Source organism: Danio rerio, chromosome 11 (genome assembly GCF_049306965.1).
Source record: "Danio rerio strain Tuebingen ecotype United States chromosome 11, GRCz12tu, whole genome shotgun sequence".
Classification (NCBI taxonomy): domain Eukaryota; kingdom Metazoa; phylum Chordata; class Actinopteri; order Cypriniformes; family Danionidae; genus Danio; species Danio rerio.
The window spans coordinates 21,336,663-21,362,916 of NC_133186.1; the positions used below are offsets into that span (position 1 = coordinate 21,336,663).

The 26,254-nt window shown below is 35.9% G+C and overlaps 1 protein-coding gene, 1 long non-coding RNA gene and 3 other non-coding genes across 7 annotated transcripts; 2 read left to right on the forward strand and 3 right to left on the reverse strand.

The window, feature by feature from the left end:
* Positions 1-1,005: 1,005 nt before the first annotated feature.
* On the forward strand, positions 1,006-1,078 carry trnav-cac (transfer RNA valine (anticodon CAC)). Its single transcript has one exon. It is a non-coding gene; the product is annotated as a tRNA-Val (tRNA).
* Positions 1,079-1,770: 692 nt separating this feature from the next.
* On the reverse strand, positions 1,771-1,843 carry trnav-aac (transfer RNA valine (anticodon AAC)). Its single transcript has one exon. It is a non-coding gene; the product is annotated as a tRNA-Val (tRNA).
* Positions 1,844-2,331: 488 nt separating this feature from the next.
* Positions 2,332-2,404, reverse strand: trnav-aac (transfer RNA valine (anticodon AAC)). Its single transcript has one exon. It is a non-coding gene; the product is annotated as a tRNA-Val (tRNA).
* Positions 2,405-6,884: 4,480 nt separating this feature from the next.
* LOC141376593 (uncharacterized) lies at positions 6,885-20,856 on the forward strand. 3 transcript variants are annotated; one of them, XR_012387139.1, is made up of 4 exons: positions 6,885-7,166; positions 12,669-12,813; positions 17,553-17,670; positions 19,652-20,850. It is a non-coding gene; the product is annotated as an uncharacterized lncRNA (long non-coding RNA). The 3 variants fall into 3 exon arrangements; XR_012387137.1 differs by lacking the exon at positions 17,553-17,670; XR_012387138.1 differs by lacking the exons at positions 6,885-7,166; positions 12,669-12,813 and adding an exon at positions 17,323-17,418 and having other exon boundaries at positions 19,652-20,856.
* On the reverse strand, positions 9,813-23,030 carry LOC137496751 (uncharacterized). Its single transcript, XM_073916658.1, has 8 exons — positions 21,509-23,030; positions 19,631-19,780; positions 17,573-18,877; positions 17,309-17,403; positions 17,128-17,178; positions 15,210-15,702; positions 12,646-12,751; positions 9,813-11,154 (listed from the first exon to the last, which is right to left on the reverse strand). Exons 1-7 carry the CDS (start codon positions 21,753-21,755, stop codon positions 12,663-12,665), a joined length of 2,430 nt encoding a protein of 809 aa, XP_073772759.1. The 5' UTR covers positions 21,756-23,030; the 3' UTR covers positions 9,813-11,154; positions 12,646-12,662.
* Positions 23,031-26,254: the final 3,224 nt, after the last annotated feature.

The following is a 26,254-nucleotide window of genomic DNA, read 5'->3' on the forward strand; positions in this document are numbered from 1 at the left end:
ACTTCCTTAACATTCAAACATTGCATGAAAAATACACGCTTAGAGCAGTTCCTTGAATCAAATTTCTTGTTTGTCGCGAGGGACATGAATGAATTCCCTGAATGAAAGAGCCAAACTGCAGTTAAAGTCCACCATTTAGTAGTTTGGCAAATAATTCGACCCCAGATGTCCATGTAAACACAGTATCTCCAAATAGACACTCCCACACCACGCCTCTTTTCTTCCTCCGACACTCCCCCCAAAACAAAGCTGGACAAAGCCCACTTTTCTGACTTTTTCCAATGTAGAGGTGTGAAAACCAAGTGTGCCGCAAGCCTACGTTCGAGTGAAGGTTTCGGCCGTTAGATCGCCCCCTGGGGGCTGGCTGCAGTACAAGTCATAAAGCCCGCCTCCTCCGTGTTAATGAAGGAGACTTGAGCCCAAATAAAAAAAAATATTACACTTGCAATAAAATGTCCCGAAAGATAGTTCTGGTCGATTAAGGCTCTGGTTATTGTGCTGAAATAGGTGCAGATCTTCATTTTTGTAAACAGTTTGTTTTTAGCAGTAATTTAATGCTGGGCGTGTCATCGTGATTTACAGCTGTGATTGACAGTTTCTCAAAGCGCGGCGTCTGAGCTTCGGCAGGAGACTGAAGTAGACTGAAATGTTATTATTCGATTTCTGTGTTATTTTACCATGACAAAATGAGTTCAGCAGTAAACTATAGTTTCTGACATACATGATCCTGGTGGAACACTGTTTATTCGCTAAGTTCAGGGCTTTTTTCGGGCTTTATTAGTTTGCTGATACACGCCTAGCCACCCAGATAGCAAAACACAGTTCCGGCTAGATTCTCGCCTGCCGGAGACTTATCTCTTAGAGCTCAGACTGACTAATGTTACCTCTGCTGGACCTACTCCGGATGCCTGGACTAACTAGGTTAGTTGGACTAGTTGGACTAGGTTCCCGCCTATACTTCTATAGTGAGACTGAGAGTATGAGGGTAGCCGTGCTAAATTGTGAGTTTCCGTAGTGTAGTGGTTATCACGTTCGCCTCACACGCGAAAGGTCCCCGGTTCGAAACCGGGCGGAAACACACTGGCTTTTTGAAATGTGAGCCACACTGAAAATAGCTCTTCAAACAGGGTTTGAACTTTGACATGGTTTCTTGAGTCCAGATTGATTACTACCACACAACAGTCAGGATATGCTGGATCACAGTCTTTGAGTGAAAGTTTTTGTATTGCTAACAGTCAGAAAAATCTTACTTTACACGAATCTACTGGTTGGAAATGTCATTACCATTCTTTTATTGTAAGTGATAATATGAAGTAGAACTTGATGTTTCCAGTATTAAAACGTGAAAGCTAAAGTAGAAGTCCTAATTCCTTTTAAAGTGAGGAGTTTTATACATTAATAGATGTATCACAGTCATAATCATATAATAGTTAATTGTATTTTAAATCCATTCCCATTTCATCAGAAATAATTAATCACTATATATATATATATATATATATATATATATATATATATATATATATATATATGCGCGTGTGTGGTGTGTGTGTCTGTGTATCAGTGTATCATACTTTTGTCTTGTTTTAAGATGCAATGTGTGGCTTTTTCAGGGGCCAAAAACAACCATCACGCAACAAAACCATGCCAATTAATTTTCCTGTAAGAATAAATCAAATTGATTATCAGGAGAAAAAAAAATAATTGTATCCACAAATTTGCAGTTTTTTTGCCCCATAAAAAAAACAACAATAAAAATTTTCAAAACACTGTTTCCGCCCGGTCTCGAACCGGGGACCTTTCGCGTGTTAGGCGAACGTGATAACCACTACACTACGGAAACCAGACCTGCTGTCACTGTTCCTGAAGCAGTCCAAGAAATATGCCAAGATCAGTACAGCAACGAGGCAAGTTTCTGAATAAATCAATAATAAAATAACAATAATAAAAAATGTATAAAGCTAGTGAGAATTGTTTGTAAGGCACTTTTCATTTTGACATGGTTCAGGCCATCAGAGTGCATAAGAAAGCATAACTTTTTCAAAAATGGTAAACGATTTAGCACATATCAGTTTGAGTTTTTTCAGCAAAAAAAAAATCATAAATAAACAAATGCCAAGCTGTTTCTGTAGTTTCATCATAGGAATTAGCAGGGTGATTTTCAGATACCAACATGACAACAGCTTAGGACAAAGAAACACGTTTCAGTCTGTTTAAAAAAAATGACTGGTCTTTTATTAAAATCAACCTCCAGATAACCAACCAAGTATGGAAAGTCACATGTTCTTCAATCTGTAATGGAAACTTTTTCCCCCACATATTCTAAAATGATGTTTCCGCCCGGTTTCGAACCGGGGACCTTTCGCGTGTTAGGCGAACGTGATAACCACTACACTACGGAAACTGTAGTAAGAAAGCACTGAAACATGGTACTTTGGGTCAGTGACAAACTGTTAATAGATAAACTGCCAGATTATACTACTGACTATACACTCTACAAAAATAGACATTTTGGTCACTTTTGCGCAGTTAATGTTTAACCTAGAAAAAATATGTGACTGCATATTTCAAGTTGTCAAGTTGTCATATGGCACAAAAGAAAGTTTTATAATAACTTTATATATTTTATAATAACTATATTATAATAACTTTAACTGTTAAAAGGTATTACTGACTAGTTAATTCGTTTTTAGTAACTAATAAAGTTATTGTAACTGATAACCTTAACGTTTCTGAATGTCATTGTAATAATCAATTATAATGAAAAATGTGCACCTGATTTGAAACCATTTTTTTGTGAAAAGCACTACACAACTAAAACTTTAATGTTTGATTTTCGAAATAATAAACATCTGCTTACCTTCTCTGTTTATTAGATGTACTGTTTAGAAATGAGCCCTTACAATCTTGTGGAGCACTGATCACTGGAGAAGAAGTGAATTTTTCTTTAGATACAGGAAATAGTGCTTGCACAATTAAAATATTAAATGATGAAAAGTGTGCAAGTCATAGATCGTTTAAAGCAGGATATATGAAAATGGACAATATCATCGCACATTTACCTTACACCTGAAACTGCAAGTGTACAAAAATCAACATATTTTTTTGTTTGCTTTTATAAGTTATTTTAAAGGTAAAATATTTTGCGTTGGTCTTGGTCAAATTTACTTTACAAAAGAATTTTGTTTTATTTACATAGAAGATGTATTAAATGCAGTGGTGGAAAGAGAACTGAAAAATCATACTCAAGTAAACCATTACCATTACTTGCTTAAAAATGTAGTACTAGTAGAGTTGTAAACTGTTGTAAATATTACTCAAAGTATAAGTAAAAAGGAGACCTTTCAAAAGTACTCAAGAGTATACTCTTGACTATAGACTATAGTCACTATGGAGTATTAAGCTGTGAAAAGCTGATGCATTTACATGTAATTTCTGCATGTGTGTAAATGTAACATCCTGTAGTGCATTTAGTTATTTCCCAGCATCATAAGATGTTAATATTAGGTTAGATTTAGTTTATGATGTCAGGAGACCAAAATTTAATGTCTAGCCAGCGTCTAAGGACAACGTTATTTTGATGTCCAATATTGTCAAATGACGTTGATATGTGGTTGATTATAGGATGTGTGGGAAAGTGACCAAAATCTAACAGAGCCAATATCTTGAAACAACAACATATTGAGATCAAATACTGACAATTATTTGTATGGCAACCTAAATCCAACATCTGATAGACGTCTCAGTGTTAACGTTAACACAACGTCAAGCTGTAACATCATTAGACGTTGATATATTAGGTTGGACATTTTCTAAATCCCATAGACAAGAAAAAATTAATTAGTGACAAAAATGTGCTTAAGGGAATGTAAAAGTACACATTTTAAAAACTACTTAGTAAATTACGATTCCTGAAAAAAACTACTCAATTACGGTCATTTGAGTATTTGTAATTTGTTACTTTACACCACTGATTGAATGTAAGTAAAGTGTCAACTTGTTTAATAAAATAAATATATGGGTGTCAGTATGTTATATTGTCATTGAGTGTAATTATCTATAAAAAACAATAGAATTTTTCTGAGCTTATTAAAGTATAGGCCTAGACAAAATAAAAAAATGTAACGTTAACGTCAGCAGTGCAATATGGCTTTAAATATAATAGCTTAAGCTGTAAGTAAAGTTAGCCATGTGCTATACATACACGTTACAGCCTTCAAACATGGCGTTTTAAGGTTCAGGACACCCCGGAGAACTTTTTTTTTTACATTAACAGATTTGTGTGTGTTGAGCATTAGTTAAGACAATGTTAGCACCTGTCAGCTGTAATTGTGGGGGAAACTGGATAATTTTGAGCTTTTATCAGCTAATTTCAGCTTCCGGGTTTAAAATGATTTTTGGGGCGGGATCAAAATCGGCGACATAGCGCAGAGCTGCAAGTGCAATGATGATGCGTCAGTTTCTCATTATTATTCATAGCGGAGTTTTCTTATCCTGTGAGAAGAGTCGGCTGCTTAATTATTCATGAGACCTGCCAGACCTGCCAGTGTCAAGCCCGAGCTGAGAGACACAGAAACCACAGCACAGTATTTAGCCGTTGATGAAGGCTCATATGCGTTTGTTTCCATCATCCACGGGGTTTGTTGCATGCTTTCCCCCGCGATCTTGTCAGGGCCGATCATACAGCAAAGCTGTGTGTGTGCTGCTAGCATTTTTGTCGGGAGAGCAGCACGACGGAGAATGGCGGACGCTGTCTTTTATCAGGAGTTTGTTCCAATGACTGTAAAAAATATGGACGACGCGACAGCCCTTTTTCCCATTGAACGCCTTGAGGGCAAAACGCCTGCTTGACTGGCACAAACTGTCGGAAAAGACTGCTGAAATTGGAGCCAGACATGCGCAGAAGGATTGTCTGATGGAGCCAGAGGAGGAGCCGCGAAAATGAGCAGAGTCGAGCTTCCAATCAAACGCTTTATGTAAAATCAACTACGCCCCCCGAACTTCTCAGCATGCGTTTGCTGTCATATCAACACAAATGGATGTAATAACGTTAACAAATATGAGGGTTTTATATATTCAATCGCGCCAGCTCCAGGCCGCATCGCATAACTTACTCGCGGCGTCGCGGGCTGATTCCGGCTCGCATGCGGCAGCGCCTGCTCGCTCGGCCGCCGCATCTGGCTCGATTGACTCGGGCTGGAATTGGGTAGTGAGTCCAGGCATCCGGAGTAGGTCCAGCAGAGGTAACATTAGTCAGTCTGAGCTCTAAGAGATAAGTCTCCGGCAGGCGAGAATCTAGCCGGAACTGTGTTTTGCTATCTGGGTGGCTAGGCGTGTATCAGCAAACTAATAAAGCCCGAAAAAAGCCCTGAACTTAGCGAATAAACAGTGTTCCACCAGGATCATGTATGTCAGAAACTATAGTTTACTGCTGAACTCATTTTGTCATGGTAAAATAACACAGAAATCGAATAATAACATTTCAGTCTACTTCAGTCTCCTGCCGAAGCTCAGACGCCGCGCTTTGAGAAACTGTCAATCACAGCTGTCAATCACGATGACACGCCCAGCATTAAATTACTGCTAAAAACAAACTGTTTACAAAAATGAAGATCTGCACCTATTTCAGCACAATAACCAGTGCCTTAATCGACCACGACTATCTTTCGGGACATTTTATTGCAAGTGTAATATTTTTTTTTATTTGGGCTCAAGTCTCCTTCATTAACACGGAGGAGGCGGGCTTTATGACTTGTACTGCAGCCAGCCCCCAGGGGGCGATCTAACGGCCGAAACCTTCACTCAAACGTAGGCTTGCGGCACACTTGGTTTGTTCACATTCAGACACATCGCCATGCTGCTGTGTTTGCCTAAATCCTCCAGATTACCAGCAGGGTTAATGGTTAAAATAGACGGGTCAGGAGACCTGCTGCACTGAGTCTGCTGGATACGGGGATTGAAGAGAAGTCCTCATTTGTTGTGTTTACATGAACACGATTATCTTTATAATGATAAAAATTGTGGTTGTCTGTATATGAAATTACGAATAACAAATGTAGAAGGGCATTAAATCACTGTTCATTTCTTTGCATTTTAACTTTGTAAACTATAAACTCATGCGTCTCCTCTTTGTGTCTCATTTTGTGAGCTATAACTGACAACAGCAGTTATTCGCTCCCCTTCTCCCCTGCTGGCCACGCCCACTCCTGCCCGATGCTCGCGGAGCTCCACGCCCATTAATCATGCATCTTTTGAAAAAATTCTGATGTAGACTTTAACCGAAAGAGGGGGGTGTCATGGCCTTTTAATAACACTTCGGCACGTGTAAAAAAAATCACTTTACAATGAGGGTTTGATTTTTCATTGCATTATGTTGGCCTATAATGTCTTTAAAATGACAAAACAGAAACTTGCTCACTGTTGTGTGTAATCAGGATAATTATTATTATTCAGTTTTACTAACGATACTCACATTATCCCATCTGAGAAAGCAAAGCCAATACTACACTGTGTACTGAATGTGAGTTTACCTTCTTTGTTCAACTCAAACTCGTCCTTGAATCTGTTTGATCTTTTGTTTGGCCGTCTTGAATCTCCAGCATTAGTTTGACCATTCAGGAAACCAGTTTACGAGAATTATCTCGTTGGTAGAGATATATCCAGCTGCAGGCCCGTGATGTGCGGATGGATACTAAAATATCGATATCTCCGATACCAGCTTTGTATGTTCTAGAATCGATTATCTTATCAAAATATCGATATTTCAGTAACTTGGAGCAAATTTGTATATTGTTGGAAATAGAAATACAGCTAAATGTGACCACAATTACCCTAGTGTATCTGAATAATGCCAACTTGGTCGGACTACTTGTTCTTCCTTCTGCAAAGTCATGTGCGTAATATGGCACTGTACAACTGCAGAGCACGCTAGCTAGCCTTCAATTCCATAAGCTCAAACGATGCGATTTGTGACACGTGTAACAAAACAGTGAGGTACTGTGGTAATACCACAAGCCTAATCAAACATCTACATATAAATCACAAGACAGAATATGACAACGGCATGACTAGGCGGTCAGACGAGGAGGAAAGGAGTACAGGTGCTGCTGGGGCGAGACAGACATCGCTTGCAGAGTCCTTAGGTGCTGCAGGCAGACACTATCCAGGTACAGAGGGAGAAAATGCGGCGATGTGGCTGTATAAGGGGTCTTGGATTTTTTGTGACAATGATAAAACAAAAGAAAAAGGGTTTAAAATACTTTCATGAGAACCGGATTAACATGGCACTAAATGTAGACGTGTACGTTTTTTTAAGATGTTCAGGCAGGCGTTTAAAGATATACATGTTCAGATACTGTAAATAAATATGTAAGTTGGCTTTTTTGTATGAAAATTCTTCATCAATAAGCAAGAATAACTCGTAATATTGCTCATATTCAGTATAAAGTGACACTTTTAAGTACACTACTTGTAGCTTTAAATTCCCAAACAGTCATTTTTTGGCAGTATCGGGCCGATAGTGATGTGACGTTGTGCGCCTGCGCGAGGCTTCGAAGCATGTGTCAAAAAAACGATACATCTGGCAGTGAAGCAGTGTATCTGAGCTTGATTCCTTTTGTAATCATTACGTGATCGGTTACGTCCAAAGCTTCATTTTCGCCTATATCCATGTGGGTGAAGGACTAACTGGAATCCGATAAATGTAAAATAGTTTTGAATATCTTAGATTTTACTACAGTCATCCATGGTGAAATGTAACATTCTTATGTGTAAAACTACAGTACTTGAGTAATCTGTTCATATTACTGTTGTTGTATTACTACATGATTTAGTTGGTCAGTTGTGAACATTTGACATTATTGCTACACAGTGCTTTCCCACACTTTAACCAGAAGAGGTCCTCATCGAGCTCTGACTTAAAAAAATTCGAGTAACGAACCTTTTTCCGATACAATTGGGTCAAGCGCTTCACTGGTTCAGAAAGCCTTCATTTTACTTGGTATCGGATCGGATAGGAAATCAGTGGTAACGCACATCACTACTTGTTCGTTTCTTTCAACATAAAAGCCTTTAGGACATGAGACGGTCCCTGTCGCCCTCCTATTGGCAAAATAATGTAATGCTAACAGTTAATCACACAGAAGGCCATTTAATTAAACATATATGTATAGTATTCATTTATTTTTTTGTTGACTTAATCCCTTTATTAATCCGGAATCTTTGGACTGTGGGGAAAATCAGAGCACCTGGAGGAAACCCACGCAAACGCAGGGAGAACATGCAAACTCCACACAGAAACGAAAACTGAGCTGAGGTTCGAACCTGCAACCCTGCAACCTACTTGCTGTGAGGCGACAGCACTACCTTCTGCACCACTGCTTCGCCCCATATGTATATTAAATATATTTAATATACATATCCATATTAAATATATTTAACTGTTTTTGCTGAAACCATTGCTGAAATAAAAAATGAGTGATGAACTTACCTGATATGTAAGGAAAACTGCAAAGTCGAGCATTTTTAATTAGGTCCTCACTTCATTCAGCTCCTTTAGCCAAAGATGTCTGCGATTGGCATTAAAAGCAGTGTGGTGTACAATGGTACAAAAGTTAAGTTTTCGAATTTGGCCTCCTACTGCACAACCCCATTGATAATTCCTCTTTATCAGGGTGGCCAACCCTGTTCCTGGAGAGCCACCTTCATGCAGATTTGAGCACCTGAACCAATTAGTTAGGACCCGAACACCACGTGATGATTACAGGCAGGTGTGTTTGATATGGGTTGCAACTGAAATCTGCAGGAAGGTGGCTCTATATGTTTCCTATTTTATATTGTTATTATATACATTAAATATAATATATAGTTTTGGTTTAATGCAATAATGTTGTTTTAAGTACATTATTTGTATTTTTCTAAAAGTATTCATTTTTTGCTCTTTGCTTTTGATTTAATTTCTGTCGTTATAGATCTGTTGTAGGCCTACTGTTTTGATAGCATTTGTCACGTAGTTTTATTGTATAAAATCATTCTTACCTGTGAAAGGGAATTCTCAACTTGCAGAAAAATGCATTAAAAGTATTAAAAGTACATCTTCAGTTCTCTAATTCAAACAGCTACGGATATGACATTACCTTTAAGGGGGAAATTAATATTAGGCTATTTGGTTTGCGTTCGTATTACCTTTTAACAATGTTTATTTGTTAATACTACTACTACTACTACTACTACTACTACTACTACTACTACTACTACTAATAATAATAATAATAATAATAATAATAATAATAATAATAATAATAATAATAACCGTTTTCTTCCTGGCACAGTTTGTTGTGTAAGGTACAATACCTGGAAGATTTTATCAGCAATAAATATGCAGTCAGTGGAATCATACAATGTGACCAGTAGAAACTCAACCTATTAATTTATTCAGGGAACTTGGTAACTTTTGAGAACTTGGAACTTGGTCCATTTGAGTATCAGTAGACTGTCTGCTTAATATCTGTAGATACTGCCCCTTTAACAAACATTTAACTGACTATAAGAAAGCTTACAAGTACATGTAAACTTACACTAACCATAACCCCAACCAACCTAACAATCTACTTATAATGTAATGAGAAATAGTTGGCATGTAGATGCAATGCAACTTAACAACAAACGGACCATCAAAATAAAGTGTGGCCTGGAACTTGTTGCAACTCCAGACTGCACATTTGCCAATATGCTTATTATTAATTGTGTGGTCAAATGGTTTTAACCAAAATCATTTTTCAGGTATTATTCTTCTGTGCATTTTTTTTTTTTTGTGTGTGTTAAATTTGTTCTTGTCTATATTTAACAACCCTGTCCCGATTAAAAAACAAACAAACATTCATTTCTTATAATAATCAGCAGTCACTTTATTATATACATATTTATTTTATGAAGAAATGCAAATTCAGAACATCATCTAAACATCATCATTTTATATTAACATGTGCAAAGTAGAAAACAAGTCTTCTTATACAATTAAATTCTTTGATTTCCACAATAAAATCTTGTACATATATGAATAAATAAATAGCACCAAAAAATTTGTATCAGAAATTTACAAGATCTAAAAGAAAAAGAACCAAAAACCTCCTCAAAACAGACCATATTTCTTGCTCCCCTTTGATTTTGCCCACCATCCCATCCGAGACAAGAGTGAAAAGGATGGAGAGGGTTGAGGCAAATGCCTTTAAAAGAGATCATCATTTCTAATTTTATGTATTATATTTTTGTTTGTTTATTTTATTGTTTAGCTACAAAAAAGCAAACTGAAATAAAATGTTTCAATTAAAAGTTGTAAAAGAAATTATAGTAAATAATGTCACTTGATGGATCGAGGAATCAAGGCAAAAACTAGTGCTTTATTCAAAAACTGGTCATCCATTTTGTTATAAATGAGATTGTTTGTGCTTTTACTGTAATAATTTCATTATAAAACATTTAAAAAACGATACTGTATTAGTTTATATAAAGCAATGCTTTCTAGTTATTTTTTAATATCATTAAATTAATAAGGAAATTACCCATGGCAACTTTATTTCCTTTATTTGCCCACTAGCCTCAATTAAGTTTGTTTTTTGGTCCTTCATAACAAAATGTTTGGGCACCCCTGCTTTAACTCAGTCTTGCTGCTTACGTATACCTCAGATGCACCTGTGCTTTGTTTTTTGTTTTGTTATAAAGAGGAAGTCATAGTGCTCATGAATGTGCACAATACACTGACACTGAGGAGAAGAAACATGTTTCACAAATATTTTCATACATTTAGAATATTCAAATAGAACCACCAAAGGCATGATCTGTATATAATGAAGCAATGATAAGACATTTGTTTGCACATAAAAAAAAAGACTTTATTCCACAGTTATTTGTGTCAGTTCCTCTGTGTCAGGGTCACATTCACAACAACACTATGAACATGCACAATATACTGACACTGAGGAGAAGAAACATGTTTCACTAATATTCTCAAACATTTACAATCTTTTCAGGAGGTTTTATAATATCTTTCAATTTAATGCTCTGCATGTGGGCCACTGCACTCAGGTGTAATCATCCATATCCTTGGAGTCGACCGCTGTTTTGACAATTTTGATGCTTTGTGTGAGGAGGTCTTAACTGAGGAAAACAAAAGAAGAAAAACATGTCTGGGATTTGTCTAGCTCATATTTAGATAAAAATCACCTTGCCTGTGCTGTGAACAGCCCCTTAAAGCTCCAGCAATTAACTGATAAAACATAGTTTGGAGTAACTCTAGGGCCATATATACTTGCAAAAGTAAAGAAAATTTTGCAAAAAAAAAAAAAGTATTGAGAAAAAACTATTAAATAAATAAATGCAAATCTCCAAAAATCACAAAGCGAAAATGATTTTTTGAGAAATAAAAATTATGGGAAAATTAAGTTTTGAAAAATTTGCAAACAAAAAAAGAACTGCAAATAAAAATAAAGGCAGTGCAAAATATATATATATATATATATATATATATATATATATATATATATATATATATATATAAATATATATATATTTCCAACACATTTCTAAACAGAATAGTTTTAATAACTCATTTCTAATAACTGTTTTATTTAATCTTTGCCATGATGACAGTAAATAATATTTCAGCTTAAAGTGACTTTTAAAAAAGCGACAAGCAACAAATCTAGTGACTTTTTTGTGTTACTGGAGATTTTTATTCATTTGTCCGTACTGTACCATTCCTACTCTTCTCTCAACAAGCTGCAGGTGATGCCATCGGCCCCTCCCCTGCCTCAATGCACTGAATCTGCTTATTCTTTATTTTAACAATTTATTTACCCGTTTATTCTTTTCTTGTTCACAATCACAGATATTTTCAGTGAGAGTTACTGAACTTGTCTGAGTTCTTTTTACCTCTGAGAAATTACTGCAAATTCACTACACATATATATTGATATACTTTATTCAAACAGCAATAAATATTGTTAAATTGACATGCTTACATAAAGCGTAGTGCAAATACAAATACCCCTTTATTGACCATAGGCTGTTAAACAAACAAAAATGGTAGAATGTGATGACGTCAGTAATATGCTAATTGTTGTATGACATAATGAAGTGCAAAGTGAAAACAGCATAGCAAACTCACGTTTGACTAAAAAACAAATCAAAATGAGAATTGCTATTGACTGGATGAGTTTTGTAAAGGCAATGCTATAATAATGTTAGCAAAATACTATTTTTTTCGAAAATTAACTTTCACTTTGTGATTTTTAGAGATTTGCATACATTTTTTTCTGCTTAATACTTTATTTTTTGTTTGCAAAATTTCTTTTATTTTGCAAGCATATGGTCCTAGATTGACTTCATACAAAAGACCATGGCCTCTAGCGTCTGTCGCTAGAGCACCTTTAGAGGGTCAAAGGAGTGAGGTTTACCTGCATATCACTTCGCTAGCTGGCTTCCGTTATGCTAAAAAAGCTTAATACTTGTTTATTTTGCTGAGTTTTAAGTGTACACTAGCATCCTAGAAAACATAAAGATGCCAAAACTAATCTGACACTGGCCGATTATCAGCTTTGTGTGTCCCAGCATTATAAATGTAGTTCCTTCAGGATGAGTTGTATTTACCTTCATTTCATCTTCATTCACAGCTTCTTCATCCACTCGTGCTCTAAAACCTCCTCCAGTGTCGACAGGTCTTCTTTCAGACACTTTTCGATGAGATCACAGCAGCCTGTACAAGGAGAGAGAGAGAGAGAGAGAGATTGTTAGTCAACACTGTATAATGCACTAAAGGTGAGAATTACTATAATACACATAATCTGAAATTTGAAATTAAAATAAACTAATGTAGGCGACACGGTGGCTCAGTGGTTAGCACTGCCGCCTCACAGCAAGAGGGTCGCTGGTTTGAGTCCTGCCTGGGTCAGTTGGTATTTCTGTGTGGAGTTTGCATGTTCTCGCCAGTGTTCGTTTGGGTTTCCTCCAGGTGCTCCAATTTCCCCCACACTCCAAAGGCATGCAGTATAGGTGAATTGGGTAAGCAAAATTGGCTGTACCGTATCAGTGTGAATGTGAGAGTGTATGGGTGTTTTTCAGTACTGGGTTGCAGCTGAAAGGCCATCCGCTGTGTAAAACATATGCTGGATAAGTTGGAGGTTTATTCCCTGATGAATAACGGGACTAAGGTGACAAGAAAAGAATTAACGAATAAACTAGTGTAGAGGCCTGGAGGACCAGTTTCTTGCAGTTTTGCTCAAACACTCCTGAACAAGCTAATAAATAACTATATCTGAAATCACGCCCTCATAACCTTAAATAGTACACTATTTAAGGGAGTAACCATTTGTAGTGGTCAAATCGCATACTTATGCACTATTCTACGCCATTTTGTAGTATGAATAGTGTAAGTAGTGCATTCACGCTGAAAACTCTAAAAAATAATAAGTGCACTTTAATTATCCGGATGATGCACTAATTCAGCCGCTAAAAGGAAGTGTGGACTGATGGACACTTCACGCACTCAACGACTGCAGGTTTGCTTATGTAGCTGAAGGGGCGGAGCTATTGGACGCACATGTTGGATAACTTTATGTATTTTGGATGGTGAAAGCTAAATTCTCATACGAGAGTTATTATTGCGCCTCCCGATGGTGAATGCGGCAATATTCAAGGCAGGTATTATTTGATCATTCGGTCGTATATTTCACTGATTTGGCAACCGTCAAACGTCATCAGGGAAACGGTTTGAATTTCCGCTTAGTAAAAAACATTAGTGTGCCATTTGGGACAACACTACATGCATATACTATCCTGTTGAGTGTGTAAGTGCATACGTACATAGTGCATGAGTGCATAGTGTATAGTGTGCCATTTGGGACGCAGCTCTTGTGTATGTTCTAAAGCCGGTGTCCCTGCAGAGTTTTGTTCCAACACTAGTCAAACACACCTGAACAAACTAATCAGTGTCTTCAAGATCACTTGAACTCTATAGGGAGGTCTGTTTGAATAGGGTTGGAGCTAAACTGTGCAGGACACCGGCCCTTCAGGACCGAGATTGCCCACCCCTGTTCTAAAGTGCACTTAGTCAAGACTAAATGAATTTTCAAGGTAGAGTCTAGATCGGCTAGGCGGCCGGCCGAAAGTACGATATGTACATCAATAATAGTAGCATATTTTATGACACTGTATAACAATAATTGATATTTTTACAGTACTATGACGGTTGGGTTTAGGGTTGGGGTGGGGGTAGGCGTTGAAAAATACAATTTATTGGGTAATTTAATAAATACCATAAATGATACTGGTTACAACTACTGTTTTTACTTTACTGTGACGGTTGGGTTTAGGGTTGTGGTGGGGGTAGGCGTTAATAAAATACAATAAATGGGAGATTTAATAAATAATATAAAAAATTCTCTTTAACATCCGACCGCAACCATATCCGATCTAACAACAACCAATTTTCATCACTGACAACAAAGATGGCATCCACAGCAGATAAGATAAATAAGTAATTGTTTAATTAACATTTGTATATGACATAATAGAAATCAAACTATGTTATTTTATTACTAATATACAGTTTGTTAAGTGTTAAATAACCTGGTTCTGACCAAGAATAATCAAATAAATCTGAGGGGTTTATCAACCAGCAAAACATAAAAACTACACAAATTCCCTCACCCGTTTACATTCACTCCTTTGAGTGCACTATAGACAATTTTGATGGATGTAAACTAAATCAATGGTCCTAACGTATTTCCTGTTTTACATTTTTAATTTCTATAGCTTTCGAGAAAAAGAAACATATTGATAAATAATGTTGTGAAAGATATTTTAATATTAAGTTGCCTCTTGTTATAGTTCATGGGCCAGTGACATCACCACATTGAAATGGTCTATATTAGTAGACTAACGTAAGGAATAGTGGATGAGGTCATAGTAGCCAATTCTGGATACAATTTAAGATCACTTAAAGAGTTGGAGGTAAACTGCAGGACAGTAGGCCTCAGATCCACTTTCCTGAGTTAATACACATGGTGACATTAGGGCCATAGTTTGATTCTGTTGTGGATATTTAAAGTCACACATTTCCTGGGTTCAACAATGCTAAGTTCTTTCTGTCCTGACATGAGACTACGACAGGTTTAGTTTTTGGCATGTACATTTATCAGTGTCTGTTTACTCACCACTGGATATGTTGGGCATAAACCTAAGTCGATATCCTTTTTTTTCCCTGGCGTACAATGGCACTTTTCCGTTGACCATTAAATACAGCAGGTAGCCTAGAATCCAGATGCTCCCTGAGATGATCATCTCATGGTCTTCTTCCTTGTATATTTTAGCACAGCCGAAGTCAATCAGCTTGAGCTCGAATGTCTTTGTGTTCACCAGGATGTTGTCAGGATGCACATCGTTGTGGAAAATACCATGTTGAAGGGAGTGCTTAATTGCCTGGATTAACTGGTGCATCAGGCAGCGTGTAATCGGTTCTTTCAGCATGCCACGTCTGCGTACAAAGGTCCCCAGGGATATACAAGGTTTGGGGTACTCCATGACGAGTGAAATGAATCCTTCTTGATCAAACCACTCATACATTTCTATCAGGTATATGCTCGTTGGAGGATTTTTCAGCATGAGCATAAACGCTGCTTCTTTGAATACTGGTTTGGAATAACCAGGCTAAGGAGAAAAAGAGAACAAGGGTTACTAGCTATAGATCTAAAGAAAGACCTGCCCTATTTAATGGATTAATTCAACCAGAAATAAAAATGACCTCCCTTCATGTCATTTCAGAGACCTTCAGTCGACTTCAGAACACAAATGACAATATTTTATATTAAATCTGAGAGCTCCCTTATCCTCCACAGACAGTAACATTCATGCAGCATTCAAAGTCAGTTTCAAATGCAATCATACGAAGCTCCAAGAACATTTGTTTGCCCAATTCTTCCACATCAAGTCAGGATGTGCATTTACTACAGGTAATATAACACTTGTGGTGCTGACTCTGACTATACATTATAATGCCTGTAGAAAAAGTGCACCCTGACTAGATGCAGGAGAGAAAACAAATACATTTTTTTTTACAGTCTTCGACACACAAAAGTGTTCTATCAGGTTTGTATGATTACAGTTGTACCACTGAAGGCACATGTTTTGACAGTCTTTGGCTCCTTTTCTGGACTTTGAAAGTCCCAGGGCCCTTGCTGTCTGTAGAGGACGAGGGAGCTCTCCAATTTCATCTAAAGTATCTTCATTTGTGTTTTGATGATGAATGAAGGTCTCAAGAGATTGAAATCACATGAGGGTCAACAATTTAATTGTTAAACAATAAATAATTTAATGTTTGGGTCAACTAATTCATTAAAATGTGCTTCATTATTTTTGTTTATACAATGCTCAGCTTATATAATAATAATAATTCGTATTTTTAATAGGAAACTATACAGTATTATTTTTGTTCATATATATTAGTTTAGTCAGTACTGAAGCCAAATCTGGATAACAATATAACAAAATAACTTATGATAACGGTGCAATAACCCAAATTTATATGTTATAGAAAAATATTAAATACAAAGTTTAAAAAGAGGAAAAATCAAGAGAAGCAAAACATTTGTTTGAATTTAATTTTATCATCTTTAAATTTCTAAATATGTTTGGTATGTTAATGAATATATCTGTTTAATAAATCTGTTTTGTTTTAATGTACCAAAATACTTTGCCTATATTCACTGAGAAATGGATAAAAATATTAAATTTCAAAATGGGATGTACTCAGTTAAGCTAAGCACTGTATGATCAACATGGCTTTGCAGCTTATCTCTCTTACTTTGCTGCTATGAACAACAGTAACTTTTGACACAAAAAAATGAAAGCATTTTTCCAGTAGTGTAGACTTATATAAAGCACAGCTCATTGGGTTAAATTGAATGAGTTACCCAAAACATTATTTTACCCTAAAAATTATTATTTTATTCGACTTGAACATTTTTTATACATGTTTAAATGACTGGATTTTGCCTTATAAAATACAACTATGCAACATTAAATGTGTCCAAACCAATAAAGAATTAAAAATTAAATGAAGTTTTGCCAACTTACAACAGATAAATAACGGTCACCCAGTCTCTTCCGAATCCTCTTGATGGCAACCTGCAAAGCAAACATACAAACATAAGTTTTTCACATATTATTGTCTCTGTAATTTATTTAATAAATATACAAGTTTGGATCAAGTGGACAAGTTACATAAAGAGCAAAATGCACACTAAGAGAGTGTTACCTCCTTGCCATCAGATTTACGGATTGCTTTGTATGTTATGCCGAAGCTCCCGGCTCCCAGAATATCTCCAAAGCTGTAGAGACTGTTCAGCAATTCTGAAAAAAGAAGAGGTTAAGTTCTTTCAATTCTCTTACACTGATAATACCTTAAATTATCAAATATGTTAGACTAGCATTTATAACAGTACTGTTTGTAGCAAACTTGAATTTGACACTTTGCATTTATGTTTTGTACATGATTTCAGAGTCCTGTCAGCAGACTAACCTCTATTTGGCCCTGTGGCAGATGACGACTCCCCATCAGCCATAGCCTGGAGCCCAAATGGTCCAGGGAGAGGCTCTGGATCTGGAACCGGATCAAAAGTAAGCTGGCGCGCAGACAGTCCAGGGACAGGTTCTGGATCTGGATCAACAGTATTCTGGCCACCAGACGCTCTAGAGACATCCTCTGGATATGGAACCGGATCAAAAGTAACCTGTCGCCCAGACGGTCCAGGTACAGGCTCTGGATCGGGATTCAGATCAACAGTATTCTGGCACCTAGATGGTCCAGGGACAGGCTCTGGATCTGGAACCGGATCAACAGTAACCTGTCGCCCAGACGGTCCAGGGACAGGCTCTGGATCGGGATTCAGATCAACAGTATTCTGGCACCTAGATGGTCCAGGGACAGGCTCTGGATCTGGATTCGGATCAACAGTATTCTGGCCCCTAGATTGTCCAGGGACAGGCTCTGGATCTGGAACCGGATCAACAGTATTCTGGAGCCCAGACATTCCAGGGACAGGCTCTGGATCGGGATTCAGATCAACAGTATTCTGGCACCTAGATGGTCCAGGGACAGGATCTGGAACCGGATCAACAGTAACCTCTCGCCCAGACGGTCCAGGTACAGGCTCTTGATCGGGATTCAGATCAACAGTATTCTGGCACCTAGATGGTCCAGGGACAGGCTCTGGATCTGGATTCAGATCGACATTATGCTGGCCTCTAGATGGTCCAGGGACAGGCTCTGGATCTGGATTCAGATCGACATTATGCTGGCCTCTAGATGGTCCAGGGACAGGCTCTGGATCTGGAACCGGATCAACAGTATTCTGGAACCCAGACGGTCTAGGGACAGGCTCTGGATCTGGATTCGGATCAACAGTATGCTGGCACCTAGATGGTCCAGGGACAGGCTCTGGATCTGGAACCAGATCAACAGTATTCTGAAGCCCAGACAGTCCAGGGACAGGCTCTGGATCTGGATTGGGATAAACAGTATGCTGGCACCAAGATGGTCCAGGGACAGGCTTTGGATCAAGAACCGGATCAACAGAAATCTGTCGCTTAGATGGTCCGGGCACAGGCTCTGAATCTGAATTCGGCCTAACAGTATTCTGGAGCCCAGACAGCTCAGGGACAGGCTCTGGATATGAATCAGTCTCTTGGTCTGGATGGGTTGTATGTGGATTCTCCTGTGGTGTTTGAGGCTCCACTCTTGTTCTTCTGCAGCAGAGGAAAGGCTTCTTTATAGCCTTCCACACTCTCTTGAAGAAAGCATAGATCCTGCTTCTCCTTCTGCCTCCTGTTTGAATTTATTAATTTAACAAAGACAAAATAAAAATAAAAGAGAATATTTGAAACATGATAAGTAATTGTATTGACATATTTAAGAAAATATAAGTATATTCATAAAAGAAATCTAAATAAAAATATTATATTGGGTGAATTGTCTTAAAGTGGGACCAAAACATGAATGCCACCAAAACTGTAGGTTAGCCAGAGATGTAGTGCAGTGTGATTAAAACCACACAATCCAATGCCCAGATATAATATTTTGTTGTTTTTCAAAGAGGGTGCTTCTTGTTTTATGATTCTTGATTTTGCCCCATCAGAGACTTTTGAGTGTCCCATGTTAGGAACTGCTATAGCTAATAGAAGCTTTATGTATTTCATTTTTATAGAGATGTTTTGTCTGTAATTTCTCTTTTTTAATTTTAAAATAACACATTCTGTGATTTTTAAAACAGTATTTAGGATGTGGATTCATTGTTTTGGCTAGACCAAGTGAAAAGATACTTTCACCTTAGGCCAATTTATCTTACAGGACAACTTTTTCTCTTCCTGTTAAAGTGCACTATTGATTATTTCCCATTTTTGTTTAATGTGTAATGTTTCTTGTTGCTTTTATACATTTATTTTAATTCCCCCAATAACTTTAAATACATCTTAAGACTTTACCCAATTAGAATTGATTTAAAATTAAGAGATCAATTAGCCTATTTCCCATTATTAAAATGTGTGTATTCTACAGTGAAGTGGTTGCTGATAATCTCACCAGTTGTGTCCTTTTCCACAGTGTTCTCCGGAGGAGAAATCTCATCCGGCATCTCATCCTGTACTCTACCGGCATCTGAAGCCACAGTCCAGTCTTCGTCCAGCCACGAACAGAAGTCACTGCAAAAGCTGATGGTCTCCATATTTGATCCTGAAAAACAAAATTAGCCTCATTAGAATAAAAGAATCTGATGTTTACTTAATATTCTGACAATTGTGCATAGTAAATAAAATTAATATATTTTGGGCTATTCCTGAAAATTTTGCACATGAGGAATACATTATTTTGTTGTACATCAAATTTGTTATTGACACATTTTGCATTATTCTTGTAATCTTATTATCACATTTAAAATGGCTAACACTTTTTTATAATTGTTTTACAACAAATTTCAGCACCCTTATGTCAATTTTCAAAACTGTAGACACCAAATTCACAACCGTTAACTTCATTTTACTTTATAAACAGATGTTTCAATATAATGTTAACATACACTTTCTCTGTGAATCTGTTTTGAATTTTCATGTCATATCCATAACGCTGGAATTGTGGAATTACTCACACACGTGTGTGTGTGTGTGTGTGTGTGTGTGTGTGTGTGTGTGTGTGTGTGTGTGTGTGTGTGTGTGTGTGCTAATTCTGGTGGTTAAAAAAATTAAAACGGTTATTCTTGCAATATTTATGACATTTTTGTACTGTATGTGAATTGAAAAGTAATTTGCATGTTGCTATATATCGTGCCATATATCATCATTCTACATTTAACTATAGTCTTTTTTTTTTTTTTACAGGAACCCAAAGTAAAAAGAAAATGTATGATTAAATGAAGAAATGTTCAGTGATTCCACTGTCTGTATTGTTCCCTTTACACTTATGTAAAAACAATAATGAAACCTGTATCATATATTTTAAACAACAAAACTGAATAACTTAATGATTGATTATTGAAACAATGTGTATCACGTGCGTGGGTGAACTAAAGTAATGTTCCTGTAGTATTTATTTGATAAAAGGATTATGTGAACCAATAACCCTGCAAATGCAAGACTATTTTAAAGAAATGTACAAACTCATGCAGAGTTTTGACCACCGGAAAGTCTGTTAAATTAGTTACTGTTTAGACTTTTGTCTCTACAGTTTTCAAAATTTACATCAAGGTTCTGAAATTTGTGGCAAAATTATTGTAAAAAAAAATGTAAATAAATACATGCTTGAGCATCATTTGTGGTCTGTCTGCCTGCCTGATTTTTGTCACAAGTGGAGTTGGTACAATTTGGTAGAGGTGGCCACCTCGCAGTTATCTATGCAGGAAAAAGTCATGAGAATATCTTTTTCCAGTTTTAATAGGATGCATTATGTGTTTTAAAATTGTGTTGTGTGTGTGTTAGAGAGAATATGAGAGTGTATGGGTGTTTCCAGGTACTGGATTGAGACCAGAAAGGCTGATGAATCAGGGATTAAAAGGGGACAGTCGGGGCTTAGCAACCAGGGGGGTTATGTCCCCCTCACTTTTAGAGACAGACCATTTAGAAACAGCTGGTTAATAATTATATGAACGTAAACTTTTAGATCTTATTCAGCTGTCACACACTTTTAAAATGTCTGCTACGGCCCTGGGGACAGTGCATGAGTGAGTGGGTGTGCATCATTGGAGTAGGCCAAAGTCTTAATTCAGGTCACCTTACCTCACAAATTTTTCTCATCCCATTGATCCCAAAGCTAGTTAAACCCCCATTATTGATTATTTATCAGGTTTGTTTTATATGTAACGTCTTTTCTGTCATTTATACGTTTATTTTAACTCCCCAATAGCCTTTCTTTCCTCTGTTTTTATCGTTTTAAACCTTAGACAGCTAGAGTGTTTGCTGACAGTCTCACCGGTTGTTTTCTCCACATAAACAGCAGAGGGCTCTGCAAGTGCTGTACTGGCATCTGAAGCCGCAGTCCATTGCTCGTCCAGCCAGGGACAGAAGTTTCTACAGAAGTCGATGTTTTCCAGCATTGCGGCCGCTTCTCCTTTCTCTCCTTCACCACACACAGGTGCTGTTGCTGCCATTGCGTGGACAGCCACAGGCTGTGTCGTTTCACTCATAAAGTCTTCGAGTTCACTCATGTGTTTTCTCATAAAGTAAGTCAACAGATAATCGTAAATCAGAAGATTTGGTCAAACTCTGTTAACGCGTTTAAATAATGATCTGACTGTAGCTTGGATAATCTCTGAATTGTAAATGGAATTTAGAACGTGCGCTTATGTGGTTGTACAGAGTGACGTCACTTATGGAATGTTTCGAACAGCTCTCAGCACCGCATGTTTTTTTTTTAAATATTACTTATATTACATAACTAGGATTGTTTTTGGCTCATTTTTATTTGTATGTATTTTCAATTAATGGTCTGAAATAAATAGATAACAGTCCCCGTCATGGTCTGCCTAAAAATCAGATATTAAATAAAAGATAGCTAGACGCTTCATGGTACGCTTCGGTCAGTTGCTCCGATACTTAAAGGCGGCTGCCATCCGTGCGCTATAAACAGACGCAAGTGAATGGAGGAGCTGCCGTTTTCTCGGATGTAAAAAACAATAACGTTTAAATTTATCAACGGATTATAAGTTTATGGTGTGAAAAAACTACAGTTACCTATAAGTAACGCTCAAACTTGTAATGTATATGTAAAGGTATAAGAGTATTATTAATAAATGTATCTCTTTTATCAAAAGTAGTTCTGGAATTGTATTCTTTTTTTATATTATTATTATTATTATTATTTACAGTTTCATAACAGTTAACAAAAAAAAAACAGTTTATAAAAAGTAACGAATCACACATTATTTCAATAAAAAAAATTCAATAATGTAGAATAAAATAATACATTATATCTAGGAAAATAATTAATAAGAGCAAATAGAATATGAAATAGTATGTGTGTGCTATGTATAATCATATCTATAATTTGAGGATGAATAATACTAATACGCCATTGCGCATCCGGTTTGAAAATTAGTGAGGGCGGAGTTCATAAAAAAATGCTGTGTTGATTTCAATTAATGTATAGTTTTAAATTAATGCAAAACTTTTATGTACATTGTTTTATTTTTTATCATTTTATTTTTTGCTTTGACAATTTTAATCAATAAGTTTAGGTTTATGAACGACAAATGACAGGTGCTCCAAGTAGTTTATGAAACATTAATGAATATTTATGAAATTGACCAGCATTGCTGAATTTTTAGCATAGCAAGATCATGCTTATTCAAATTTAGTTCCTTCATTGATAAATGCAGAAACCTTGCAAATTAACAGTTTAGTTGTTTGTATTTTGTTTAATAATAATATCAAAGGCAAAATATTTTAAGTTTTCCAGCATGACTTCTAGTGATCATACAAGGCGTTACGTGATCGAGCGGGTGCGCTCGCCTGCTTAAACCAATGGGCTTTAACACACCTCATTTGAAAGGATCAAGAATGAATGGAATGTCTCATGGAATAAAAAACTTGATGAGGAGAATCGTCAGTTCAAAGTTGAATGTACAGTTAATGCGTTTATTTTGCCACAAGTCAGCACAATGCCATTCTGCTTGATTTGTAATTGGACAATTGGAGTTGTAAACAGTGGAAATGTGAAACTCCACTATGAAACTAAACACGGTTATTTTGGACGACATTACGTTATCCACGAAATAGTTAAAGATATAAGGACAGCAAAACTACTACACCTTAGGTTTTTATTACACACTTTTTGTATTTTTCACTTTTTTGGAGAGGCATTGTGTCTGACATTGCATCTTTTTTATTTTATTTTTTTTTAATTAACAACGAAAACAAAATTATGCAGTATTATACAAAAATATATGCCCGAGTGTACATAAAAATATTCAGTAATTAAAAATTTTATATTCCTTAAGAACATTACAAGTCTTCTTTGCTTTTTTATTAACAATGTTCTCCAAACGTGCAGAAGTCCTTAGTCTCTTGAAGGAAGTGAACTAAATTTGGCTTTGATCCAGTCCGTTTTTTATGTAAATGAAACTTTCCCATAATAATATAAAGTTGTACTAGAAAGCTATTTTTTACATGTATTGACACAATAAATGCACATATTTGTTTTCCTTCTAAGAACATTTTCCACATCCACCCTGGAAATCCTTGTGTATATACAATCACAAAACACATTAACATTAGATTCCTTTTCCATGCAACAAAAATCACAGGAATAATCAATATCCAAATTAATCTAAAACCTCTGAGACATGCAATCTCTGCTTGCATTATCATGGCTGTATACTGATACCATTTGTCTTACTAAAAATGTACAAAACACTTATATTAGTGGTTTTGCCACATTTATATTGCATTTAATGTGTTTTGAATGCAAATGCCACTTGGCTTAAATAAATAGTATTGAATTGTGGTGCATGTTATGGATGTTTATTAAAAACAAGTTATGTAATGTCAATTGTTCTGAACATATAAAAAAAATATAAAAAATTAATTGAATGTAGACATTAAGAACCCCTGGCCTGTAACATATACCAGCCAGTGTTTTAATTTCTGTTGTTCTAGATCTATTATTATGCTACAGTTTTGAAAGAGTTTGTCACATAGTTTCATCTGTTACAGAAAAGGCCTAATATCATGACAATATAGCAATAATATTTTTGTCAGTTTAACAAGTGTAATATTGCTATGAAAAAATCTTCCTGAAAAATTACAAAATAAGTGAATATATTCTGTAATACAGAAAATCTAATCCCAACCTCCCTATTCCCAATTTATTAATGTTCAAATTACTTTAATAACGCTGTCAGTATTACTATTAAAAACTCTTAGCCTACTATTTCTATTGAAGTTCAACTTTAAAACTGATTCTACTGCCGACCTGTATTGCAAAGAAGTAAAATGTTTTATGTTGTTTGTTACTTTTAGGGATCACTTCAAGTATTAGTTTAAGATATCAAAGTTGCAGCGAGTACAGTACTTTAATTTCTCAAGGGAACTACATCAAGTCTCAGGTCATTCAGACACAAAGTACTGGCTTTAAATAAACAAACTTACTTGCTGAAATCTGAAAGTCATCATGTAGCATACAGTTTTTTTTTTTAATATATATTTTATTTTAACACATTGTTTTAACGCGTAACTTTATTTTGCTTTTAATCTTATATAGTTAATTGTACATATCAAGCATTTTTTGTTTTTAAAACATGTCTAATAGATGTCTAAACATAGCTGTCTTGGCTACAACAAGGCAAAATTTGGGCTGTCAGTGAAAATCTAATAGACATCTAAGAATAGGCCAAAACTAGACATCAAATAAACAGAAATTAATGACTAGACTACACATATAAAGTCTGTTTATTTGACGACTAGTCTAGTTTTGGGCTAATCTTAGATGTCCATTAGATTTTTACTGCCATTTCAAGTTTAGCCTTGTTTTATCCAAGCTGTATCCGTTTTGATGTCTATTAGACGTCTATTACAGTTTTTTACAATCGTTTTGCCACGAATTTCAGAACTCTGGTGTCAATTTTCAAAACTCTAGACACAAAATTCACAACCATTGCCAAACTGCACATTTTTGCAAAACTCTTAACTCTTTTTTTCAAATGCTTGGATACAATACACACAAGTCAAAGAAACTTTGTTCATTAAACTAAGATCGCCTTTTCAATATAACACAATTAAACATCAAATTTATCCCATTTCAAAATGCAACTCAAACATTACATTTAAAATAACTGTGTATTTATTTACTTAACATGATGGTATATGATCAACTGAGACAAGCACTCAAAATGATAAATAATTGTTGCATTACTCTTGATGTGTGGAAACTGATGTACGATATTATATGTTTAGATGATAAAAGTTTCAGGATAGATCAAATGACATCAGTTTCCACAAAATATGCCCCAACTGGATAACATTATCTATAGATTTAATCTTTTTTCATCCTTCTTCCATATTTATGTTTTTGTCGTTCCATGTAGCACTTTTACAGACAACGTTTTTAGATTTGACATTACTGTAATGTATGTAAGAAAGCCTAATCATAGCAGACCAGTGTCATGCCTGGGTTCACATTGACAGAAGGATCTTTCCAAGATTTGTGATGAAAATGTAATGAAAACACCACTGTGATGTAGAGGAGAACCTGTGACCAAATCCACAAGCCCAGACTGATTGAAACATAGATCCCAAAATAGAAATCTGATATATAGAAATATATGCAAATGACATACGTGGCATAGTAATTCATATGAACTTTACATATGTAAAAAATGTCATACATGTCAAAATATTGCCATTTTTCAAACTATGAGAATTACAAATATCTATATACATGTTACATATATATATATATATATATATATATATATATATATATATATATATATATATATATATATATATATATATATATATATATATGATCTATTGTGTTATATATATTTACCCCTACAAATGTATTACCTATAATTTGTATTGGTTTCCATATGGCTGTATATCAAACACACACACACACACACACACACACACACACACACACACACACACACACACACACACACACACACACACACACACACACACACACACACACACACAGTATATGTATGGTTAA

What these genes read in the sequence shown, in the direction of transcription:
- LOC137496751 (XM_073916658.1), bottom strand. Translation starts at nt 21,755, where the DNA reads ATGAGAAAACACATGAGTGAACTCGAAGACTTTATGAGTGAAACGACA. An exon ending in TTATGTGGAGAAAACAACCG is followed by an intron (nt 19,781 to 21,508) that starts GTGAGACTGTCA and finishes TTTGTTTTTCAG; the next exon opens with GATCAAATATGGAGACCATC. An exon ending in TGCCACAGGGCCAAATAGAG is followed by an intron (nt 17,404 to 17,572) that starts GTTAGTCTGCTG and finishes TTCTTTTTTCAG; the next exon opens with AATTGCTGAACAGTCTCTAC.